At 51.9% G+C, this 24,458-nt stretch overlaps 1 protein-coding gene across 2 annotated transcripts in view; it reads left to right on the top strand.

Annotated features, from left to right (window-relative positions):
* LOC138449261 (zinc finger protein 684-like) overlaps window positions 1–24,458 on the top strand; it is a 697,253-nt gene that overhangs the window by 613,375 nt on the left and 59,420 nt on the right. For both annotated transcript variants that reach the window (XM_069604757.1, XM_069604756.1), the window contains one exon: window positions 13,758–13,832. In XM_069604757.1, the coding sequence (XP_069460858.1) occupies window positions 13,758–13,832 (75 nt within the window). The remainder of the gene's footprint in view (window positions 1–13,757; window positions 13,833–24,458) is intronic.

The raw sequence follows: 24,458 nt of genomic DNA, 5'->3' as shown, positions 1-24,458 counted from the left end.
TTCATATGCCGCACCTTTAAAGGGAGAGAAAACAGCAAGTTAAACTCATGCAACTTTTACCGGACAGTGTTTGATAATACAGACACTTACCTGAACGCCATCAGCTGCCTCCAGGCAATATTCTTTTGGACCCAGCTGCAACCTAACGAGGGAATGGAACAAGCGTGAACATCGGACATATTGAACTCTTTGAACTTTATAGACACTGGAGTCAATATTCCTCCGGAACTCCTCCAGTACCTTCAAACCAGTGAAGTAACTGGTATCAACGCGCCCCTGCATGCCATGCAGGATGGAGAGCTCATCATATAAAAACATAAGGTGAGGTTACCAAGAGGGGATATCGGAGGTGATTATTGGGGAGAATGAGAACAGTTGGGGGGGGGGGCATCACTAAAGTCCACAGGTGGCTAAATCCCTTTCTCCACTTGCAGGAGAATACTTCTACGAGTCCAGCAGATAAGATTAGGCGGGCCAGTCCAGACTGTCATCTCTTCACTACGCATCCCGTTGGTGGAGACCGCAGCTGTCCGGGTCCGATCGACGCCCCTGTGGGAACCAGGTGAGCGTAACATCGCCAGAATAGCCACCACCTCCCCCCATAGTGTGCCTCTGAGTAGCACGAAGCGGCCGCTGGGGTCTAGTTCCACTGCCGTCAGTGCAAAAGGAGCCGTTTAAGTAGGAGGATCAGGACACCTCAGGAGCACATCTTGTACCCTGCGTGATAAGCTAGTCGATAGTTAGTCCTGCGGAAGAATCGGCAGCTCGAGCCTGCTAGGTGTGTCTCCGTAAGCAGAGCAATGTCAGGGGAACGCCTGTTTCGGAATTGCATTATAAGCCGACGCTTGATACTTGAGCCCATGCCATTTACGTTCCATGTGAGGATCTTTAGGGATCTGTGACGTTCCATATCTACCATTGGGACATACGCGTCTCCCCCTGTGAAGCCGTTATGTTGTTGTGTGGCCATTTCTGTCTAGATGTCTGTGCCAGATGCGTGTGTGATATGTATGACTGTGAGAGTACCGTGGTCGTGCCCGGTGGGATTGTGGGTGTGGGGCATGATATGTTTCGCAGCCTTGTGATGAAAATTAGGGTTGTGTACCTTCCTGGAAAATCCCTAACATATAATAACTCCCCATCCCCCCTCCCCATACTCCTCCCCAACATGAAGTATCTGTCGCCCGAACTCTACTGGCGCTAAAGAACTGTGTCGCCAGATCAACTTGATATAAACTGTTATTACTTCCCCACCGACTTACTACGAAGGTAGTCGGTCAGTGTGCTCTTTTTGATATTTCCAGCCGTTGTTTCGTTTAGCCAATGTCTCTGTTGCTAGGGATTGGGGCCTCCATTAGGTTCATTCTGATTCTCCAGCATCGCTTGTCGGGTGGGTCTTTCCTCCCTGGTCTCGGTCTTGGTCTTCCCCTGCGATCTCGATCGGCCTCGGTCCAATCTCCTCCGATGTGCGTCTCTGCCCATCTCCATGCCTCCTGTGGATCAGTGAAGTGGACTGTTTTGCCCTCATGTTGGATCTTCAGCTGTGCCGGGAACAGCAGCCCATATTACACATTCATGGAGTGAAGTTTCCTTTTCAAGTGTTCAAAGGACTGTCTGGCCTTCTGAACTTCTCGGGTGTAGTCCGGGAAGAAGGCAATCCTGGATCCATTATACACCACCGTCCCTTGTGTTCTGGCCATCTGTAGGATGTCGCAGTAATTAAGAATTTTCGCGATAACTGTCCTTGGGGGCGCCCCCGGGATTGGATGACCCGTGGGCACGCCATGTGCACGTTCCACCGAGAAAAAGTTTGAGAAGGTTTTCGGCACGAAGAGATCTACCAGCCATTCCTCCAGGAAGAGTTCCATGCTGGGGCCCTCTGGGCGCTCCGGCAGGCCTAAAATGTTATTGCGTCAGGACCTGCCCTCTTCCTCCTCCACTCGGGCTTCCAGGTTTTTCAGGCGGTTCAGTGTTTGTGTGAGCTGCTGGTGCACACCGCCTAGGTCGTCCTCCATGCTAGATATCCGCTGCTCCGCTTCTCCCGTTCGGGATGAGAGTTTTTGGAGGTTGTGGTGAAGGAACGAAACCTCGGTGGAAATAGTGTCCATTTTTTGCTCCATTGAGGAGCGCGAACTGGCGATTGCGGTCATCACGTCCTTTAGGGACAGGGGTTCTTCCATTGGAGGGGGGGGTCGTCCCCGGATCTTCCGCGTTTGGTGCTGTCTTTGTGCGCGTGGCATATTGATCCTTGGTGCTTTGCGTCGGGTTTCTCTTGTTTATTTCCTTGCTCATGATATGGAGTCCCATAGGGATGTAAGTGAGGGGACCAAAGGTGGACTTGTGGCCGCGTTGCCCCTGCTGTGTTACTTCCGTGTTGCAGTGTGCGTGAGTGCGGCTCTAGCCTCCCCAGGGCTCGGAAGAAGTTGTGGTTGTTGAGCAGAGTTCGGCGCGGGGTTCCAGTTGTTATAAAAGATTGTCTGTGGAGAAAGAGAGCTACCTGCTCAGTGGGGCTCGGATCTATCGGACTCGGTCGCTTCCCGGCCACGTATCTCGGGTCATCTCACCTCAGGTCACGCGCTTTGACTGTGCTGTTAGTCTAGGGGGTCCTGTCGCTGGTGGGTGTCCCGCTACGTTGTTCCTCCCTGGAAGTTTCCGCCGCTGCGTTGGTATGCGGGGGGGCTTCCCTCGCAGCGGCCAACAAGTCACGGGCCGTCGCGCAGGGGTCCTCTCCGGGCAGCAGGCTGTCCTCCAGGGTTTTCCCTTGTGGTCGCCGGCCACCGGGGCGTATCCTACGCTTGGGTCGGCGCGACGGGCATCCAGGTCCAGGCTTATCCTCTGTGGGTGGCCCCGGTCGATATCACCAGCCGGGGTTTTTTTAGAGCGAGGGCAGGTTCAGCAGGTTGGGATCATGGGCGGGTTCCTCCCGGCCTTCTCTGTGTTTTAGCGCAATTCATGCGTGGCTGCCATTTTGTTTGCCGTCGGAGGTCCCACTCCGATATTTTCCTGCGCCAATATCTTACTCCTCACGCCGCGGTTTTGATCCACATCTGTCATGTGCAGCCACTGGGTTCCGCTGCACGAAAATATCTTTTTTGCTGGAATCAACTTCCCAAATCACAGGATATCAGCAGGATATTTCGGGCGGCCACGGGAGCAACGGGAATCACGTCTCCATTGCTTGCTCGTTGGCCAGGCCCCCCGGCCTTACGGCTATCTTGAATAGCAGAAAATGGGTCGGCCTTCCTCAGGACGTGGACAAGTATACGTAAGAGATGCTATCCATTCGTGGTAAGGTGCACACAGGCACGCGATCTGAGAGGGCACATCTTCAGATGCAGGTAGAGTGGGAGAAATCTCTGGTGAAAATTCCAGTCAATCTTATCACGATATGATGTAGACTTATTTTTCAATCAATCGTGAAGTGGTCCAAACTGCTCACAAACATTAGCTTGGAGATCCTGTGCAGCTAGTAGAGGTTTGTTCAATTTGAATCGGTCATGTCAGATGCCCGTGAATTCAGGCAGGACCACCGAACCGTTGTGTGTATCAATTTCACAATTCACCAAGGAGCTTGTGCGGCTCAGCCGAATGGCGGGGACTGAAAAGAACGGTCTCTCGTCTGCAGCACGCAAAAGCTTTCACGCGATCTGAGAGGGCACGTCTTCAGATGCAGATAAGGTGGGAGAAAGAATAAATCAGTTTTGTTTCTGAACTGTCTTTCTACTAATAAACAATCACTGATCTCTGGGTCATACTGCCCCCAGCCAATGACTGCCCTCTACGTAGGCAGCCATCTTCAGATTTTTACCGCACGTTCAAGTGTTGGGAGTCCTTAGCTCTCAAGCTTTTACTGCGTATTGCGTTTCTTTCAAAGAGTTTGCTCTTATTTTTTCAGTCGAATCGAGCCTCAAGCTCCACCGATTCATATTCCGATTAACAGGGACCCGTTTCGGAAATCTCTACGCCCCTCCAGGGCGGAATTTCGTCGCATTTCACTTCTTGGAGGATTACGGAAGATCTTTGAGGCCTACCCCGCGTGGACATGGCCCAAGACAAAGGAGACTCAACGCCCGTTGTATCCAAGCTGTTTAGGATATGCCCAGGATGTGGACTACAGAATGTATACAAGGAGGATGAGCACTCCCGGTGCCTCTACTGCCTGCACTCCGACAAGTTGCACGTGGAGGAGGACTGTGCGTTTTGCATGAACATGTCCGTCCGGACCATGAAGGACCATCGTACATGACTTGCTAACTGGCTGGGGGCGATGAGCCCAGCAGCAGGTCAGAAGAAGTCTGAGCGGTCTTCTAAGAACTTTGAGGGCGCTCTGGCTACGGGGGCCCAACAAATGGCAAAGCACCGTAAGTCCGCGGGCACTGAGAGTGCCGCTGGTTCGGGCTCCTCGGCTGACATGCTGGGCGCAACATCGCCGACGCTGTCAACCACGAGCCAATGCTCCAGCTCTAAGGGAAAGTCAGACAACCCGGGTAATCTTCAGAGAAAGCCAAGGGGTAGCGACGCAGTGAACCTCCCCACACGGTGAAGGCCTTGGACGCGCCTAAGGTCGTGAAGGCCCAGATTCACACAGCTAAGGCCTCGATTTGAGGGAGTTGTGACGGCCCTGACGACTTCCAGGCCTAGAGTTTCCCTGCCATCCCAGAGGGAATCGTCTTTCCAGCCTATCGAAAAGACCCCTGTTAAACCCTGGGCCGAGAAGGAGGGGGGCGCTATAGACCTAACGGACTCGGGTATCTCCTCCGAGGACAAGCTGTCTGGCCTCAAGTCAGTCCTCGAGAAGAGGTACGTCGAGGTCAGGGCCTACGGGAAGGATCCCGACGAGGCGGACGTGGAGAGCGAGGGTGGAGCCGATGAAGAACGGCAGATCGACAAGGAACCGGACAGCACGCCTCTGCCGACGCTCCCGTCGCTACCGATGCCACTGCCGACGGACAGGTCGGATTACATTTTGCTGGCACTGCACACATTGTGCACAGAGATAAGGACAAGGTTGCCCTTACCTCCGGCGAACGATCTAGCGGCACCTGGACCGTCAGGGAGTCCTCCAGCCAAGCCGAGGCAAGTCCATCCTCCCCCGCTCTTCCATCCTTCACCTCCATCCCGTCCGCCGAGGGATGAGACGAAGACGGCGACGGGGACCGAAGACGGTGACGATGACGGAACATATCTCCAATCGCCCCCTCCCCTGGCTTCCTCTCCTGACGAAATTGGCTCTTTTCACGCCATGATCGCCAGGGCATCAGAGATTTTCCAGCTATGCCCCGAAGAACAGAAGAAGGAGGGGTTCCTTTATCAACGACGTGAGGCCAAGTGGAAGACCGTCCTCTCAGTCCCGCTGTTGGACATCTGGGACGAAGGGCTGTCCCTTCTGAAGAACCCGTCCACGGCCCCTGTGAAGAGAGACCGGTACGAAAAGAAGTACTGGGTCCCAGAATCAGCTCCTATGTGCCTCAGGGCGCAGCCGTCCCCAGACTCGGTGGTCTCTGCTGCAGCCAAGAAGAAATCGGCAGGGGCGACGGCATCGACTTCCACTTCGCCGCCGGCGAGGGGAAAAAGCTAAACGCCATGGGACATTGGGTCATCTCGTCGGCAGCGACAACCTTCAAGGCGGCCAACGCTCTCGCTATCAGGGCCCGCTACGATAGGGAGCTGTGGTTCAAAATGGCCCCCCTCCTGGACTTCCTTCCAGACGACAAGAGGGCGCAAGCCCTTGAAATCCTGCAAGAGGGCGAGGTGGCGTCGGACCACGCCATCACGGTAGCCACGGGTATCTCTGACAGCAGTTTACACCAGATGGCCAACTGCATTTGCCTTCGCCGGCTCGGTTGGCTCAGGGCCACCGACTTCCATCAGGACGTACAGAGCAGGGTACTGGACATGCCCTTCGACGGGAACAACCTGTTCAGCATGGCAGTGGACAAGTCACTGCAGGCCATCAAGGGAGACACTGAGATGGCTCGTGCCTTGGGCACGCTACATCAGCAACGGCCGTCCTTTCGGACCTCCGGAGGCAAGTCTCAAGGTGCCTCCAAAGGATTTGGCGGCAGCTCTTCATCGTACCGATAGGCGGCCCGCTCTTCGTCACAGGAAGCCTACAGAGGCCGCAACAAGGCCGGTGGATGTTGTCGTCGCCAAGGGGCCCAAGGTGGCAAGGCCTCGACGATGCAGGACTGAACCGGCCGTTACGTCGGGCCCCCACCCGGGCACCCCGGTGGGAAGCCGGCTGTGAAATCCGTCAGTGTGTGGAAATCCATCTCCACCGACCGTTCGGTGCTGGATGCCCTGGCCCACGGGCACTCTCTGAAGTTCCAAGGGAAGTGCCCACACTTTCCACCGGTGGCCAGGAAAGAAGACCACATCCCATAACTACTTCTGGAGGTACGAGCAATGCTGGCAAAGGGCGCAATAGAACTCGTCCCGAAGAGACTCCGGGGCTCCGGTGTATACTCGCTGTACTTCCTTGTCCGAAAGAAGACCGGCGGCTCGTGGCCTATCCTGGACCTCCGCCGCCTCAACAAATACATAAAATCCCCAAAATACCGGATGGTCACCCTTCAGCACATGCTGGAACCGCTGGGAGAAGGGGACTTCCTGTCGTCGCTGGACCTGGAGGATGCATACTTCCACATCCCCATACACAAAGGACATCGAAAGTTCCTACGCTTTGTGGTCCAGGGGCAGCACTATCAGTTCAAGGCACTGCCCTTCGGTTTGAAGTCGGCACTAAGGGTCTTCACCAAGTGCCTGGCACCGGGAGCGGCGCGGCAGCGCCTGCAGGGTATCAACGTCTACCCCTATCTGGACGATTGGCTCATCCGAGCGAAGTCAAGGGAACTCACCGTCGACCACACAGCGAGGACTGTCTGTTAGGCATAATTATATGCAGTAACCTTTGGGAACAGCACACACAATTAAGACTACAAGTGACAGTACAATTTCTCCTTTGGTACAAGCCTGTACTACAGTTAATGTGGTAGCAGTAGCAGAGCAGCCAGACTTATCTCAAGAGTAAGAGAGCAGTATCAAATAGTTACACAAAGGACAGCAATTACTATGATTCAGGCAAACGCTGACTCATGGTTTTCAAGTAAAAGAATATACATTTATTTCACTCTTCAATTGTATAACATTACACAATTATAAGCAGTCTAAAAATCACACACTTAATACACCTCACCACTTCCCTTAAATTCCAGACAAGTTAGGCTCACAAAATGAAGTGGGAGCAAAATGGCACTTCAGCAATTTAAAAGGGAGGGAAAGACAAAAGTTGACAGAAATGGATCCACACCAACAGGTAAGTACTCAGGGCAAGCTAACAAGAGAGACTAAAATGATAAAATCAGATAGAAAAGGCTTAGGGCCAAAGTAATTGGTTCAAAAGTCTTTTGCTCAAGATAATACAGTTCAGGGTAGTTTGTGTTAAAGTTTGTGGCACGGTTTCCGGACGAGGTTGGTTGGTAGAAAAGTTAATTCAAAGAGAAGAGAAGGACAAGCCCTCGGATTGGAGAAAGATTTCAAACACTATCACCGCAGCTGAGCGAAACGCACAACTGGATTTGCACAGTACCTTAAAACGGAGAGGGAGCTGTAGCTGAGGCAGAAATTCCTGGTAGTTCCTGCAGGCTCACGGTTCTTGAAGCGACTGTCGGACTGATCAGAAGTAGGAAGACTGGAGGGTCCTGCACTACCCAGGGAAGAAACCAGCAGCAGAGCAAAGCAACGAATAAAAGGTGCTCTCCTTAAAACCCAAGCAGGGTCCGATCTTACTGGCTATCCGGCCCACTGTAGCTCTGTACAGCGAATTCGACCAGAGGAGGGGTCCTGGCTTGCCGTTTGGGTGAACTGGCCGGTCCCACCAGCTCAAGGGAAGAAGTTTCCTGGGGGATCTTCTGTCATTGGATTCTGGAGATTCGGACCTGCAGCAGGGCTTCACTGGGCGGTTCAGTCGTTGTAGGGGTCGTCTTCTTCCAGTTCCTCATTGGTTCTTTCGTTCCAGTGGCGACTCTGCTCTTCCAGTCCCAAAGACCTGCTTTTTATGCAGTTTTCCCCCATTCATACAGCCTGGCTGTCAATCACACAACAGGGTGGCTGGCCTGGCAAGGCCAGTCCCCTTAGCCAATCAGACAAGAGTGCGACTTGGGTTACCAAGGGAACCCATGGCAGGGGTCCTAAAACCCCTCCCTCACATTCTGCCTACCCAGATTCTCAGGTGCCTAAAGGAGGGCTTCTGTGTGGAGGCCCTCGAAAAAGCGATGAACAAAGGGACCAAACCTGGTTTGGCGCGCAGAGTAAAACACGAGAAAGACTTTAACAAAAAGAAATGGCGAATAAACCCAGCCGGAGCCAAAATAAAATGTATTTGGTCAAGCGGGTTTATGTTTGAGGCTACCATAATAGCCTAAAACATTACCACGTTTATATAAGATAATCGCGGTAGAAAAGTTAGGGTAGATCCCACTGCCACCAGCCAAGTCTTAATGTAAAGGGAGGAAAACAATGCCCCAAGAGGCACAGACAAAAAGGGATAAGAATTAACCCTTTCCAATACTCCATGGAAGATGGGGTGTACTGGGTCTGTGGTTTAAAGTGACTAAGGTAAAGTCAATGGCAACTTTACCCTTTTCTGGGGGACTGTAGTGAGCCCCAGAAAATGGAGTCGGTGGGAAATCTAAAAGACAACCCTGTGTCACTGCACTGAAGGTCTACATCCGGAAGCAGGGGGGCACCAGATCCCCAGCTCTCTCCGTGTAAGCACAGGATCTGTGACACTGGGCCGTCGCCCAGGGGATGTTCCTGGTACCCTTTCACCTAGCAGGAGTGAAGAACACTGTCGCCGACTCACTCAGCAGGGAGCTGCGCTCTTGCCACGAATGGGAGCTTCGGCAAGATCAAGTAGATCTCCTATTCCGACGATGGGGCAATCCCCAGATCGATCTGTTCGCGACGGCGACGAACACCAAGTGCCGGAGGTTCACCTGCAGGTTTCCCCAGCCAGGGAGCATGGGGGATGCATTCTCCTTCCCCTGGGACGGCCTGTTCCTCTATGCGTTCCCACCGTTGCTCCTGCGTCTCATCAGTCAACTCAGACGGTCCCGGTGCAGGATGATCCTCTTCGCACCGGCGTGACCGAGGCAGATATGGTTCCCGAACCTTCTGGACATGTCAGCATCCCCTCCAGTCAAGCTACCGACGGACGCAGATCTTCTCACCAGGGAAGGAGGCGCGATCCTGCATCACGACGCAGGATCTCTGAACCTGCAGGTCTGGCTCCTGCAGCACTAGCATTTGGAGGCTACGACATCCCGGCGGACTGCAAGGAGGTACTTACCAAGGCCAGGGCTTCCTCAACTCTTAAGTGCTATGGACATAAATAGAAGAGGTTCTCTGACTGGTGACGTGCACAGAAGATGAACCCTCTACGGATTACAGCCCCTCAAGGGCTCCCGTACTTGCTGTCGCTGGCCAAGGCTGGGCTGGGGCATGACTCCATCAAAATTCATCTGGCGGCTATCTCCCGCTACACCAGAACTCTAGGGCGGTCGTCGCTGTGGTCTCACTGCCTGGTGAAGGAGTTCATGAAAGTACTGTTCCGCTCGTTCCCGCTGGTGAAGGCTCTAGCCCCCGCGTGGGAGCTCAATGTGGTGCGCTGACCAGGCTCATGGGCCCGCCATTCGAGCCTTTGCATTTGGCGCCAGTGAAATTCCTATCATGGAAGACAGCGTTCCTTGTGGCCATCACCTCCGCACGACGAGTAAGAGAGATCCAGGTCCTCTCCTGTAAGCCTCCGTACCTGACATTCCACCAGACGAGGGTAGTGCTGAGGACGCACCCCTCCTTCATGCCCAAGGTGCCATCGGACTTCCAACTCAATGAGCCCTTGGTGTTGTCTGTTTTCTTCCCGTCGCCGGCTGAGAGGACTTTGCACTTGCTGGATGTGGCTAGAGCGCTGAAGGTCTACGTGAACCGCACAAAGAGTTTTCGGAAGACATCACAGCTGTTTGCGAACTTTGGCCCTGTGAACCAAGGGAAGGCCCTCTCCAAGGCTTCCATTTCCAGATGACTCTCTAGCTGCATCATGCACTGTCACTGGTTGGCAAACCGACCTTTGCCCAGCCGTCCGAGAGCCCATTCTACCAGAGCGACCGCTGCTACTACAGCGTTCCTGTCTGGTGTGCCCCTGCTGGACATCTGCAAGGCAGCTACATGGAGGTCGACGCACACCTTCACGAAATTCTTCTGCGTCAACCGGGATTCCAGGGAGGAGTCCAGAGTCGGCCAAGCAGTGCTGCGCAACCGGTTTGCTTGAAGGTGAGCCTGGTGAGGAGGTAAGAGATGCTTAATTTTGAGTTGTTGAAATGCTTAATGTTGAGCCTTGCCACCTCCCGTGGTTGTGCATGTGTGTACTGCTATGTATTCTTGTATTCATGAGCATGTGAATCCATGCCAGACCCCATGCTGGAGAAGGAACAAGTTACTTACCTGTAACTGTTGTTCTCCAGCATGGGTCTGGCATGGATTTACATGCGAACCCTCCCTCCAACCCCCCTGTGGCACGTTTCTTGGTCCTACTGCTGCTTTACGTGCTACCAAATCTGAAGACGGCTGCCAGAGGAGGGGTTTAGGTAGAGGGCATTCATTGGCTGGGGGCAGTATGACCCATAGACCAGTGATTGGTTATTAGTAGAAAGACAGTTCAGAAACTAAACTGAAACTGATTTTTTCTTTACCGACGACAGGGAATATTCATGAGCATGTGAATCCATGCCAGACCCATGCTGGAAAACAACAGTTACAGGTAAGTAACTTGTTCCATGCTAAGGTGGAATTTCCCTACTAAAAGAAACTAAGGATAGTCTGTATCAGTGAGTCCAACTGAAAAGTCTGTATGTTGTGAAGGCAAGCATAGGTTTTGGACACAAAGACAAAACCATGTGCAGGGTTGTCAACCATAAACTAAACTGTGTTCCAAAAGTAAAGTTCTGAGCTATTTCCAGCTCTGGCTTAATCTTTTGTTTCCTTTCCCCAAATGTCAACAAGTTCATCACAATGTTCAAATTACCTTCTCCTGGACTTCAAATACTAAAGTTCCACACCTTTATAAATGTCAAGATGCCCTGCCCCAAGTTTAATATAATTCCAGGGCAGCGAGTCTCAGGCGTCCCTTCCCCAAGTTCAACATCAAAAGGATGTCACAAAAGAAGTATCTTGGAGCTTTGTCTTTAAACTCTTTCAGCATTTCTTAAAAGCTCAGGGTTCCCTTCCCCAATTCTCATATGAATCAATAGTAGTTTTCCTTTCAACACAATGGCAGGTTTCCTTGTTAGCATATAGTGGTTCTGAGGTCTTTGCATAGATGTTGGACCGCACGGTCCACCCATTACAGGTCACGCAACCAGGAATCTGGAATTCTCATCCAGCCATTTATTATTCAACATATAGGAGTTCTCTTTGTATAGTTCAATATTCAAGTAATAAGTTGTTTCTTACATGCAATTTCTTGCTGTTTCATTCAGTTCAATATTCAATAAGCAAGTGGTTTCTTAAAGGCAGCTTCTTGTTGTTTCGTTCAGTTAATTATTCAGTGTTAGCAATTTGCTTGTGCATTTACATTCAGTATTCAATTTTAGCAGTTTGCTTATTTTCATTCAGTTCGGTATTCAATATTAGCAGTTTGCTTATTTTCATTATTTTCATTCAGTAGAGTATTCAAGATTAGCAGTTTGCTTATTTTCATTCATTTCAATCTTGCTTGGGGATTTTGCTCATACTTCGATGATTATGTGGCTCCCCTGCTTATAAAAAGGCTTTCTTTTTTTCCACAGAGACCTTCGAGAACGTATCTTTTGATACACGACCACTCTGTTACTCAGTATCACTTAGCCTTCTATTTTCATCATTGTTCATTCACTTAAAGTTGTTCTGAGATTAAGGACGTGTACTTGTTCACACGCGGTTACCTGGTTACATTGAATTCACTCGTGCCTTTCACATGCCAGGTTTCTTCTCTTTTGAAAGTCACCGGTTGTGTACTTGGCTTCCCACTGGAGTCGAGTGAAACGTCTTTTTAGTGCTAGGACAGGGCCTCGCTATCTGCCCCTCAGCCACTCCTGGGCTTGCTTCTCAGCCTAGGGGAACAGGCATTTCTCTGGAATCATTTGACAAGGGATCAGCACGCCTTCCAGCTTCGTTTTTTTGACTTCTCTGGCTTGCTGGAGACATTGCTCCCTCTCCACATTACTTATTACTGCCTCACTTTGCAGACTCTCGGCGTCACAGGGTCTCATTCTCCACCAACTGATCCTGGGTAACTCTGGCGTCTCAGCTGCTCTCACCACTCGCTCACCTTCCTTCCAGTGACTACTTCGTTTACACGCTCCTAAGACTTCGATAGGTTGCAGGTGGGCATACTTAGGTTCAGAAAAAGTCAGGCAATTGAAACCATTAGTGGCACATGGCTGTTCGGTATACTGTTGAGCCTCTTTAGTCATCTTCTTCGTCCCAGTCCAAAGTGGTGAGAGTAAGTGGTGTTCATTACTCTCAGTGGCTTGTTCTTTTTCTCAGTTCCAGAGTGGGAAAAGTGTGGAGTTTTCATTGCTCTGTTGTTTCTTCCTCGTCTCAGTACTGTCCTGTACCCCAAGTCGTGAAGAAAGGAGAACGGACCTGCAGTAGCCCATAAAGGACAGGCGAGGGTTAAACCAGTTGTCTCTAGGATAAGGCAGATACCATGTCTCGTCTAAAGGTACCCCAATCCCCAAGGACCCTCTCCCCAGGTGATCCTCCTTCACTTGCCCACCCCCAGGGTCAGGATCCAAAAGTGATGGCCTTTCCCTGGTCACCTGCATTGAGGACCCAAGGGGTGGGGGGCTTCTCACATTGCAAAGAGCTGAGGAACTAGAGTCCTCAATGTGGTTCTCTCACCCTCGTGCAATTCGTATCAGAAAGAAATATTTCAGAGGCAACCATATAAAGCCCCTTGTTAGCTTCATTTTCTAGTTTTATGTATTGCTTGCTAAGAGAGGTGATTCTGCTAGTTCCTGATAGGTTCATTAATGGGTTTTCTCTTGGTAAACAGAAATCATTTTCATCTTTGCCTCTGAAAGATTTCCTCCAGTACACACAGCCCTTCACATAATTTGCATACCAGCTACTGTGTGTGTGGAGGTGTAGGGGTGTGGGTGTGTGTGTGTGGAGGGGGTAGGGGTGTGTGTGGAGGGGTAAGGGTGGGTGTGGAGAGTTGGGTGTGTGTGGGAGTATATAGATGTGTGTGGAGGGATAAGGGTGTGTGTGTGTTGAGGGATAAGGATACGGTTGTGTGTGTGGATGGCTACAGATGGGTGTGGGGTGGAGTGATAAGGGTGTGTCTGGAGGAATAGGGATGGGTGCGTGGGGGGATAGGAATGTGCTCATGTGATTGCAGACGGATGTGTGCATGCTCGGAGGGATGTGTATGGAGGGGTGTGCATGTTTGTATGTATGTATGTGAATGTGTGTGTCCCCACAGAGAGAGATGTGTGCGCACACAGGGATTTGTGCATACACACATGTGTAGGGGTGTGTTTTATGGAGGTGGAGAGGCTGTGCTTGTGCATGTGTACAGAGGGATGTGCGCACGTGGATGGATATGTGTGTAGGTGAAGGGTATGTTTGTGTGTATGTAAGAGATGGGGGTTAGCTGTTTTTAACTTGCCCATTATAATTATACTTCCTTAATACTGATGCTCTTTTTTTTGGCACAGATAAGGAGCCAGCTTCAATTTACATTGATCATCTTGGTGCAGAAGTGGGAGAAAGCAGCACAGCCTCTAGCTCAGGTAATTTAATAGTCTTCCATAATCCTTACACTGCTAAGATTTGAAGGGATCAACTTGTCCCTCCACCCCCTCCTAAAAATAACTGAAAATCAAATTGAAGCTTTAAATGCATCTTTATATTGGAGAAATCCCTAACTTGAAAACCTGTGTTGTTCAAGGACGTGCAATGGGTACTTAATGAAATATAAACAGTGTTTAAATTGAAGGTCATCAAAATGCAACTAACTAATTCTACCCAAATCATTTGTGTTTTATAAAACTATTGAATTTGCTTTGTGAACACAGCAGCTAACAATTAAAAGGAATTGCATTTTCAACCAAATAAACAATCTAACAAGATATGTAAAGACTTGCTCCCTTATGTGAAAACCAGCACATTTGTACAGCTCCGGTTTTTATTCTGTGATTGCTTTATTTTGAAAACAAAACGAAAATTCAGATACTGCCAATGCTGAGTACACATTGGCACAGCTTACAGGGCTGTGTGCTTGTTCACATTATAATTTGGAACAGTAAAAGAGTTTCGAGGGGATTGGGTCCTCCGACGTATTCCATATCTATGACAGGTAATCACCACAGCTGTGCTGCTTCTGAAATTTTCTGCGTCAATGACGTCAACACGCTGTCCTCGAGGGCCTCTGTCGAGCCGACGTCGCCGGATGTTATAAGTAGGACGCACAACGCCCGTAGCCTCAGTTCCGTTTTTTCCACGAACGTGTTCGCTTCGGAGATCTCGGCGCGCCTCGGTTATTCTGATTTCTGTTCTTTAGTTTGTTTGTGAAGATTTCCATGATGTCATCGTCTTCTTCTACCCCGCGGCCGGGTTTTAAGAAGTGTCGGGACTGCTGGGCCAGGATGTCATTGACGGACTCGCACGACGCCTGCCTCTGGTGCCTCAGTGAGGACCACGACACGGATGACTAGGTAGACTGCCAGTCGCTTACATTGAAGGCCTTGCGGGAGCGTAAGAAGAAGCTTTCTGTTGGTAGGGTGACCAAGCCCCGTAAGCCTAGGTCCTCTGGGCTTTCGACTGATAATTCGAGGGGCGACTCTCCGCATCGTCGTCGGTCCGGGAGGTCTCGGTCCCGGAGTAGGTCCCGCAATTCCTCTGCCTCTTCGAGGCACTCACGAAGCGTCGTCATCGGTCGCCTTCCCGGTCCTCGTCTGAGGACGCCGCCCGTCGGCGGGTTGCTTGTCCCACCAAGCATTCCACTCCTGCCGAATGGGATTCATTTCGGCAGGAGATGATAGCGATTTTTCAGTTGCAGGGCTCCGGTCCGTCCGCGCCTCCGAGAGGAGCCGGCCGTGACCGTACTAGAGACACCGCTCGCATGCCTTTGGGCTCGGGTGGTCGGCACGATCCGCGGGAGAGGTTCCGCTCGGACAAGGTGGATCGTTCTAGTCATACCCGCTCCAGGTCCCGGTCCTCGACGCCCTCGAGACCGTCGGAGCCTGTGAGGTCTTCGAAGAAGAAGACATCGACGCCTTCGGCGCCAAGGTCGTCGAGGGACTCTCGAGGCTCTGCCTCCGAGGAAGCCGTCAACGCCATTGGCGCCGTGGCTGTCGAAGGACACGCTCGGGGCTCTGTCCTCGAGGACTGTGTCGAAGCCGTCTGCGCCACGCTTGACATCGACGCCCTCGATGCCTTTCGAGGCTGTTTTGTCGGAGGAACCCCGTGGCACGGTGCAACCCCCTAGAAAGGCTCTGGCCAAGGCTAAAAATGTCTTTGTCCCTTTTTCTGTGCCCTAATTCCAGGCTCTGGATTATATTTCTGAGGTGGAGGAAGGGTCTGAGGAAGAAGGTTTGGTTCCTGCTGAGGTACCTGATGAGATGTTGTCTGGTCATAGCCAGCTTGAAGACCTGCCTCAGTCGTTGCACAACGCTAGTGGTTTGGACACCTCTCCGGAGGTGGACTTCGGTAGGCCTGAGCCTGGCACCTACATTGAGTCCTCGTACCGGCACCTGGTGTCGAGGGTAACGGAATACTTGGGGTGGTCTGCGCCACCAGTGGACTTTCTGCAGGATGACCTGACGGATATCCTTGATCAAGGTCCGCCAACTGACCCGGTACTGCCATTCCACATGGCATTGCTAAGAAGGGTGGCAGCGGCTTGGAATGCTCTGGAGAGTCTCCCGGCAGTGAGCAATTCTTTGCCGAAGAAATATCGTCCAGCCAGTAGCGACTCCAGCTACTGGACTACGCACCCCACTCCGGAGTGTTTGGTGGTGCAGGCGACTACGGCCCCGGCGAAACAGGCGTCGTACCCTACCAGCCCTCCTGATAGCAACACAGCTGTGGTGATTACCTTTCATAGATATGGAATATGTCGTCGGACCATCCCATCGAAAGAACATTACCAGGTAAGAGAGTAACTTGTTCTTCGAGGGGATTGGGTCCTCCGACGTATTCCATATCTATGACATGTAATCACCACAGCTGTGCTGCTTCGGAAACTTTTTTCTGCGTCAATGACGTCGATGCGCTGTCGTCGAGGACCTCCTCCGACGTCATCCGATGTGATAAGTAGGACGCACGACGCCCGTAGCCTCAGTTCTGTTTTTTCCGCGAACGTGTTGCTTCGTGAATCTCAGGTAACGGCTCGACTCTTGGAGTTCTGTTCTTCTCGGTTCTTCGAACCTGTTAGTTTTTGTGAAAATCCTTCGTGTGAAGATGTCTTCTACTTCGTCTTTGACCCCGCGTCCGGGCTTCAAGAAGTGCGGGGAGTGTGGGTCCAAGATGTCGGTGACGGACTCGCACGATGCCTGCCTCTGGTGCCTCGGGGAGGCCCACAACACGGATGACTGTATCGACTGCCAGTCGCTCAAGTCCAAAGCCTTACGCGAACGTAAGAAGAAGTTGTCGGTAGGTCGAGTGTCCAAGCCCCGGAAGTCGAAGTCTGCGGGGCTTTCGACAGATGATTCGAGGGGTGACTCTCCGCGTCATCGTCGGAAGTCTCGTGGGTCTCCTTCTAGGAGTCGGTCTCGCCACTCCTCAGCCTCTTCGAGGCATTCTCGGTAGCGCCGACACCGGTCGTCTTCCAGGTCCTCTTCGGAGGACTCTGCCCGGCATGTCGCTTACCCCACCAGCCGTGCGACGCCAGAGGAATGGGCTTCCTTCAGGAAGAAAATGCTGGCGATTCTTGAGTCGCAGGGTACTAAGCCGCCCGCGCCCCTGAGTGGGGTCGGTTGTGAGAGGTCGAGAGACACCGCTCGCAAGAGTGGTCGGCACGAGTCACGGGAGAGGTCCCGTTCGGACAAGGAGACTCGTTCTCAACGTACCCGTTCCAGGTCCCGGTCCTCGACGCGTCCGAGACCGTGTGCACCTGTGAGGTCGTCGAGGCGTCGACAGGCTTTCTCGAGGCTCCGGCTCCGAGGAAGTCGTCGAAGCCGTCGACGCTCAGGTCGTCGAAGGACACGCTTGGGGCTCCGGCTTCGAGGGCTGTGTCGACGCCAGCGATGCTGGCGGCGCTGCATCTGATGTCGACGCCGATCCTCTCAGTGCCGATGCCTGTTCTCTCGACGCCGGCGCCGATTCGCTCGACGCCATCGACGCCTTTCGTGTCGGAGGTACCCCGTGGCATGGGAGAACCCCCTAGGAAGGCTCTGGTTAAGAGCAAGCACTCTCGGGTGCCTTCTTTTCGCCACCTTAAATATATTTCAGAGGCGGATGAGGATTTTGATGGCCTGGTTCCTAGTCAGGTTCCAGATGAAATTGTCTTGGGCCATAGTCAGTTTGACGATTTGAGGCAGTCACTGCATGATGCCAGTGGACTGGACACCTCTCCGGAGGTGGAGTTTTGTAGGCCCGAGCCTGGCTCTCATGCCGATTCCTCGTACCGGCGCCTTATGGCTAGGGTTTCTGAGTACTTGGGATGGTCTGCTCCCCCAGGGGAGTTTGTGCAGGATGATCTAACGGACATCCTTGATGTTGGTCCCTCAACTGACCCGGTACTGCCGTTCCATATGGCTTTACAGAGAAGGGTGGCGGCGGCTTGGACTGCTCCGGAGAGTCTTCCAGCGGTGGGCAGATCCTTGTTGCGAAAATACCGTCCAGCCAGTAGCGACCCCTGCTACTTGACCAGGCACCCCACTCCGGAGAGTTTGGTGGTGCAGGCGGCCTCGGCCCCGGCGAAGCAGGCGTCGTACCCTACCATCCCTCCTGATAGGGACGACAAACGTTTTGATGGCTGGGCGAAGAAAGTGTTTTCTTCTGGTGGTATGGCGCTTCAGGCGGCCAACTCCATTTGTGCCTTGTCTCGTTTCACACACACTCTGTGGAACTGTGTTGCGTTAGCGGCTGAACATATTCCCGAAGGGGAAGAACGGGATGGTTTCCTTGCTATGGTCCAGGATGGTAAGGATGCCATGTGTGAGTCCGTTCAGTCGGGTTTGGACTTAGCTGAATGCGTCAGTAGGTCCATGGCGGCGAGCACCGTGATACGCAGGTTTGCGTGGTTGCGGAAGTCGGGGTTTGCTCCTGATGTGCAGTCCCGGCTCCTCAACATGCCCTTTGATGGTGAACACCTTTTTGGCAGCAAGGCTGACAAGAGCCTTGAGAGGTTGCAGACCTCAAAAGCTGCAGCGAAGTCGTTGGGCGCTGCAGTTCGCCAACCTCCGCCTTTTCGTCCTAGGGGACAGCAGTGGAGGGGTGGTTCCTTTCGCTATTACTCGTCCTTCGGTAAAGCGAGAGGAGCTGGCAGTCAAAGAGGCCAACGCAGGGGCACCAGAGGTGGACGACAGGGTACCCGTGGTGCCAAGGCCGCTCGGGCAGTTGCCTCTTTGCCCTCGGGTAACGCCGCAGCCGCTCCCACTCAGTCATGAGGCCATGTCACATGGTTCGCCGGTTGGGGTAAGGCTGGCGCAGCATCTTGTAGAGTGGCAAGCCATTACTTCAGATGTGTGGGTTCTGGAGATCATAACCCACGGCTACTGTCTTCCCTTTCGGCACAGGCCTCGCGACAATCCACCGGGGAACCTCTCTTTGCAGAGTCTGGATCCGCTCCTTGCGCAGGAAATTCAAGCCCTGCTGGAGAAAGGCGCCATAGAGCTGGTGCCTGTAGCGGAGAGGAACAAGGGATGGTATTCCCCTTATTTTTTGATTTCGAAGAAAGACGGGGGATTGAGACCCATCATGGACTTGCACGGTTTGAACAAACTCCTCAGGAAGGACAAGTTCAAGATGGTTACTCTCAAGTCCTCCAGGCCCTTCAGCTTCAGGACTGGTTGGTGTCACTCGACCTCAAGGATGCTTACTTCCATGTGCCGATCCATCCCAAGCACAAGAAGTACCTGAGGTTCGCGGTTGGCGACTCGCACTTTCAGTTTCGGGTCCTGCCGTTCGGATTGACCTCCGCCCCGAGGGTTTTCACCAAGCTCATGGTGGTGGTGGCAGCGCATCTCAGGCAAGGGGGGATTCACGTCTACCCCTACCTGGACGATTGGTTGATCAGGGGGAGCTCTCCCGAGCAAGTCCTGGATCATCTGTCCGTCACCTGCCACTCCCTTCACAGGCTGGGCTTCTCCCTCAATTTAAAGAAGTCCCATTTGATGCCAGCACAGCGGCTCCAGTACATCGGAGCAGTGCTCAACACTTCCCTGGGGCAGTGTTTTCCTCCCCAGGTGAGGGCTCTTCACATTCAGCAGATGGTGCACAAGTTTCAGCATGCCCAGACGCTCCCAGCGTTCGATTTCTTGAGGTTGCTCGGCCTCATGGCATCCTGCATTCTTCTGGTGCCAGAGGCTCGCCTGCGGATGAGATCTTTGCAGTGGGCACTCAAGACGCAATGGTCGCAGTCCTCCGGCAGGATGTCGGACCCGGTTCAGGTGCCGCCCTCGGTCGCCCGGGACCTTCTGTGGTGGGCCGTCGAAGGCAACTTGATGAAGGGGGCTCCATTTTGGCTTCCCTGGCCGGAGGTGACTATCGTGATGGATGCATCCCTCACGGGATGCGGAGCTCATGCCAACGGGCTGACAGTCAGCGGTCGTTGGTCTCCGTCGGAGTCCAGACTCCATATCAATCTGTTGGAGCTGAGGGCCGTCAGGCTAGCCCTGAAGGCTTTTCTGCTGACTGTGTGTGGAAAGAGTGTCCTGATCCTGACGGACAACACAGTGGCCATGCACTACCTCAACAAAAAGGGGGGGGCAGGGTCACTTCCTCTGTGCAGGGAGGCGATGCAGCTCGAGTTCTGGGCCATCCAGCAGGAAGTTTCGATCTCGGCAGTTCATCTGGCCGGAGACGAAAACGTGACGGCGGACGCTCTGAGCAGACAGAGCGCGATCTCTCACGAGTGGGAGTTGGCTCAGGAGATTCTCCTGGAGATCTTCGCCCTTTGGGGGACCCCTCAAGTGGATCTCTTCGCCTCCAGTGTCAACAGGAAGTGCGAAAGGTTTTGCTCGCGGGAATTTCCTCCAAAAGGAGCCTTAGGAGACGCGTTCGTGGTGGAGTGGTCATTCCTGCTGCTGTACGCATTTCCTCCAGTCCCCGTCATCCCGCGAGTGCTGCAGAGATTACGGAAGTTCGGTTCCCGGATGATCCTCATTGCTCCGGCGTGGGCTCGGAGGATGTGGTACCCGGACCTTCTCGACTTGTCCATCTGCCCTCCACGTCGTCTTCCCTACCGAGACGATCTGCTCTCACGGGAGGGGGGTCAGGTTCTCCATCCAGAGGTGAGATCCCTCAACCTTCACGCTTGGCTTCTGAAAGGTTGAGGTATAAGGATTGGGACCTCCCTGAAGACGTGATGGAGGTGTTGCTTTCGGCCCGAAGGCCAGCAACAAAGTCTCTGTACCGTTGGCGTAAGTTCTGCGACTGGTGCAGAGTTCAGAATGTGGATCCTTTTGCATGTGACATCCCCATGGTTCTGTCCTTTTTATTTTCTTTGGCCCACAGGGGCTTGCAAGTGGGTACCATTAAAGGTTACCTGGCGGCGCTGTCCATCTTTAAGCGCTCGTCTGAAGAGTGTTCTTACTTTAAAATCCCTTTAATTTCACAGTTTCTGAAAGGGCTCACTAATGTGTTCCCTCCGTCACCTTTCCTGGTGCCCGGTTGGGATTTAAACCTTGTTCTTATGTTTCTTATGGGTGCTCCGTTTGAGCCTTTACATTCTTGCCCTTTGAGGCTGTTAACTCTGAAAACTGTGTTTTTAGTTGCGGTTACTTCCGCTCGCAGAGTGAGTGAGTTACAGGCACTTTCAGTTAAGCCTCCCTTCACTGTTTTTCACAAGAACAGGGTTGTCCTTAGAGTTCGTCCTTCTTTTCTTCCGAAGGTAGTGACGGAATTTCATTTGGCCCAGAAGGTTGTTCTTCCGGCATTCTATCCTCCTCCGCATCCTGGTAAGGAAGAGGAGAGGCTCCATAGGCTTGATCCTAGGAGAGCTTTAAGCTTTTATGTTTCACGCATGTCCCGGGTCAGAATGGACGATCAACTCTTTATTGGTTACGCTGGAAAGCGTTTGGGGCAAGCTGTGACGAAACAGACTTTGTCTCGCTGGATTATTTTGGCCATCTCGGAGTGTTACCGCTTGGCAGGTAAGGAGCCACCGGCTGGCTTGCGGGCCCATTCTACCAGGGGTATGGCTGCATCTACTGCCCTGCAGAGGGGTGTTCCTATTCGCAACATCTGTGATGCAGCCACCTGGGCTTCAGTACATACATTTGTACGTCACTATTCCCTCGATTCCATCCGAGCACAGGATCAGGCCTTTGGCAAGGCGGTCCTTGGCTCTGCTATTTGATTGGCTATTCTAAATTTTTATTCTAAATTCTTTCCCTCCTCCTTGCTCTGGTACTGCTTTGGGAGTCTGTCATAGATATGGAATACGTCGGAGGACCCAATCCCCTCGAAGAACAAGTTACTTTCTTACCTGGTAACGTTCTTTCGATGGGATGGTCTGACGGCGTATTCCATATCGCTCCCCCCCTGCCTTCCCCGCTGCAGAATTTCTTTTGCGATTGCAGCTTATGTTCCGCAAGGCTTTGTGTCTGTCTGGCAGTTGACTAATGTCACACGTTCTGGGGGAAAAAACTACAACTGAGGCTACGGGCGTCGTGCGTCCTACTTATCACATCGGATGACGTCGGACGTCGGAGGAGGTCCTCGACGATGGCGCATCGACGTCATCGACGTAGGACGCAGACGCCGAAAAAAGTTTCCGAAGCAGCACAGCTGTGGTGATTACATGTCATAGATATGGAATACGTCGTCGGACCATCCCATCGAAAGAACGTTACCAGGTAAGAAAGTAACTTGTTCGTCTAAAGAACACTTAAAAATCCTTGTGGTGTTCAGCTGATCCTGTGTGTCTCGTTCTAAACTAAATGGAGATTTTCAATAGCGAAACACCTGTGTATTTTTTCCCATGTTAAATGTAAAAATAATTAGAATTACATACATTCATACTAATAGCTTGTCAGGCCTGTAAAATTGTTCCAAGCAGGATTACATAGAATATGCAACAGTATAATTTTAAAACGGTATTAACTTGGTCAGAATGGTTGCTACGAATGCTGTTGGAGCCTAGGGGTTTTCAACTGCAACACAATAACTAGACCAGTGGTGTCAAAATAAGGTAACTGAAAATGGTGCAAGGGCCTACCTAGCTAGGGCTTCATTATTCCCTAACGTAAGGGATGGACTCCGGGATCTAGCACCAGGCTCGCTTCTTGACTTTGTCTAACAATTACTCCCACCCTTCCCCCATTGTATTAGAAACGTGTTGAGCATTGATATTATCACCCTCCAGCTGCAGCGTAATGCACACCTACTAGCAAGTAGTTCTTTCCCCTTTGTCTCGGCTTCCTGTCAGGCTTTTTTTATTCTAGCCCACCAGCCACCGGTTGCGCATCTGTGCTCTAAACTCTTGGTCAGTAATGGGAACCAGTCTGGTCTCTTCCCTGTCCGGTCTCCCCTGTTCCCCCTCCTAAATTCTAAGAAATAGGGCCTCATCACAGGTTGGGCGGAGTGGTAAAAAATGCGGTGGTAGCGCTATTACCGCTGCATTGCCACTCCGTCCAATCCGGAGTTTGGCCGATAAATTGGGAGATTCACCTCCAGCTTCTAGCTGGAGGTAAATCTTCCTACTTTCCGCCCATTTTCCGTGCATTTACCACGATGCAATTTGCGCCACTGTAAATATGCCGAAAAAGCCCCATAGAGTCCTATCGACTCTTAATAAAATGCTAATTGACCGGTCGAGTTGCGGTAATGCTATTTGTGTTGGGCGGTATCCCAGCGGATTTACTGCTGGGACACCGGCCAACTTGTGAAGAGGCTTTATAGTCCTTTGCAGGCTGTGAAAATGTCCCCTGCTTGAGTGCAAATAGAGCTGGATTGTGTCCGGTCAAATGATCGAATCAAAAGGAACGAATAACATTTTGTTTGAATCCAAAAGGACCGAAAAAAAGGGTTGATTATTTATTTATTTATTTATATATATCTTTTTTAAGTTTAGTGTCCATAAAAAAATGTATTAAAAGAAAACAGGGTTGGGGGGAACCCCCCCCCCCATCAAAACATAAATAAATAAATAAATCGACCCTTTTTCGGTCATTTTGGTGTCTAAAAAAAGGCATTCAAGCCTTTTGTTTTCGATCATTTGACCTACAACGGAGCTGGATTACACCACCTACTCTGTAATTCAGGCCCTCCGATTGCTTTTAGGAAGATCCCCTGGTCACTTTGCCAAGAAAAGAGGCTGTCAGGTTGGCGGTACAACTTCATGTACATATTTTTGAGAAACCCAAAACGCTATCACTATCAACACTCTTGCTGACTCAGCCCTGTTTACACTCTACTCTTATATCTCTGATACTCTTGATGTTCTTGCCCTTGTCATGAGGATCCGTTTGAAGCCCAAAGCCAAGTGCAATTCTTGGTATGACTCTGACATAGCTACGCTTAAACGTAAGTGTAGGGCGGCTGAGAGGAAATGGAAGGCTACTTATTCATCCTCTGACAAACTGGCCTGTCTCCTGTTCCAGAGGCAATACCGACTCTCTGTCCACATCAAGAAGAGAGCCCACATTGAAGCCTGTGTCTCTGCGGCATCTAACAACTCGGCCAAACTCTTTAAAATCTGCAAGGAGCTGGTCAATCCTGCTGCAGTCTCTACCCCTCCTGTCGCCTCCCAGGCCATTTGCACGGCCCTTGCCTCTCACTTCATCTAAAAAACCCAGGACATCCTGTCCAGCCCCTCTCCCCTCCCCCCATTCTGTGAACTCAGACCTGTTAGGAACACCCCTAGAAGTCTTTGGAAACACTGGAAGATTCACCATCATCGGCGCACCCAGTGGAATCCAAGATGGCGCCTGTTGGATCACGTTTCCACTACCTAACGGTACAGGTCTAGTTCTCGCACTCAGTTCCACGTGACCACTCCTACTTATACACAGGAATACTAACACACTCTGCGTTGCTACTCGCTCCCGTGTATGCATTGCTTCCTAACCCTTGGTTCTGTGCTCTCCAGCACTCCTTTCCCTCGCATTTTCATTTTCCTTCTTCAGTTCAGCTTTGCCGACCCTGGCATTGCGGCGCCTTTTTTCCCCGCTCGGCTTTTGCCGTATTAGCTGCTCGCAGCGCCTGTCCTCAGCTTGGCGCCTACCAAGCTTTGGCAGTTCGCCGCTTCC

Source organism: Ambystoma mexicanum, chromosome 1p (genome assembly GCF_040938575.1).
Source record: "Ambystoma mexicanum isolate Mex_15411 chromosome 1p, UKY_AmexF1_1, whole genome shotgun sequence".
Lineage (NCBI taxonomy): Eukaryota > Metazoa > Chordata > Amphibia > Caudata > Ambystomatidae > Ambystoma > Ambystoma mexicanum.
Note: the sequence above shows the minus strand (reverse complement) of the source record. Positions and strands in the feature narration are given on the sequence as shown.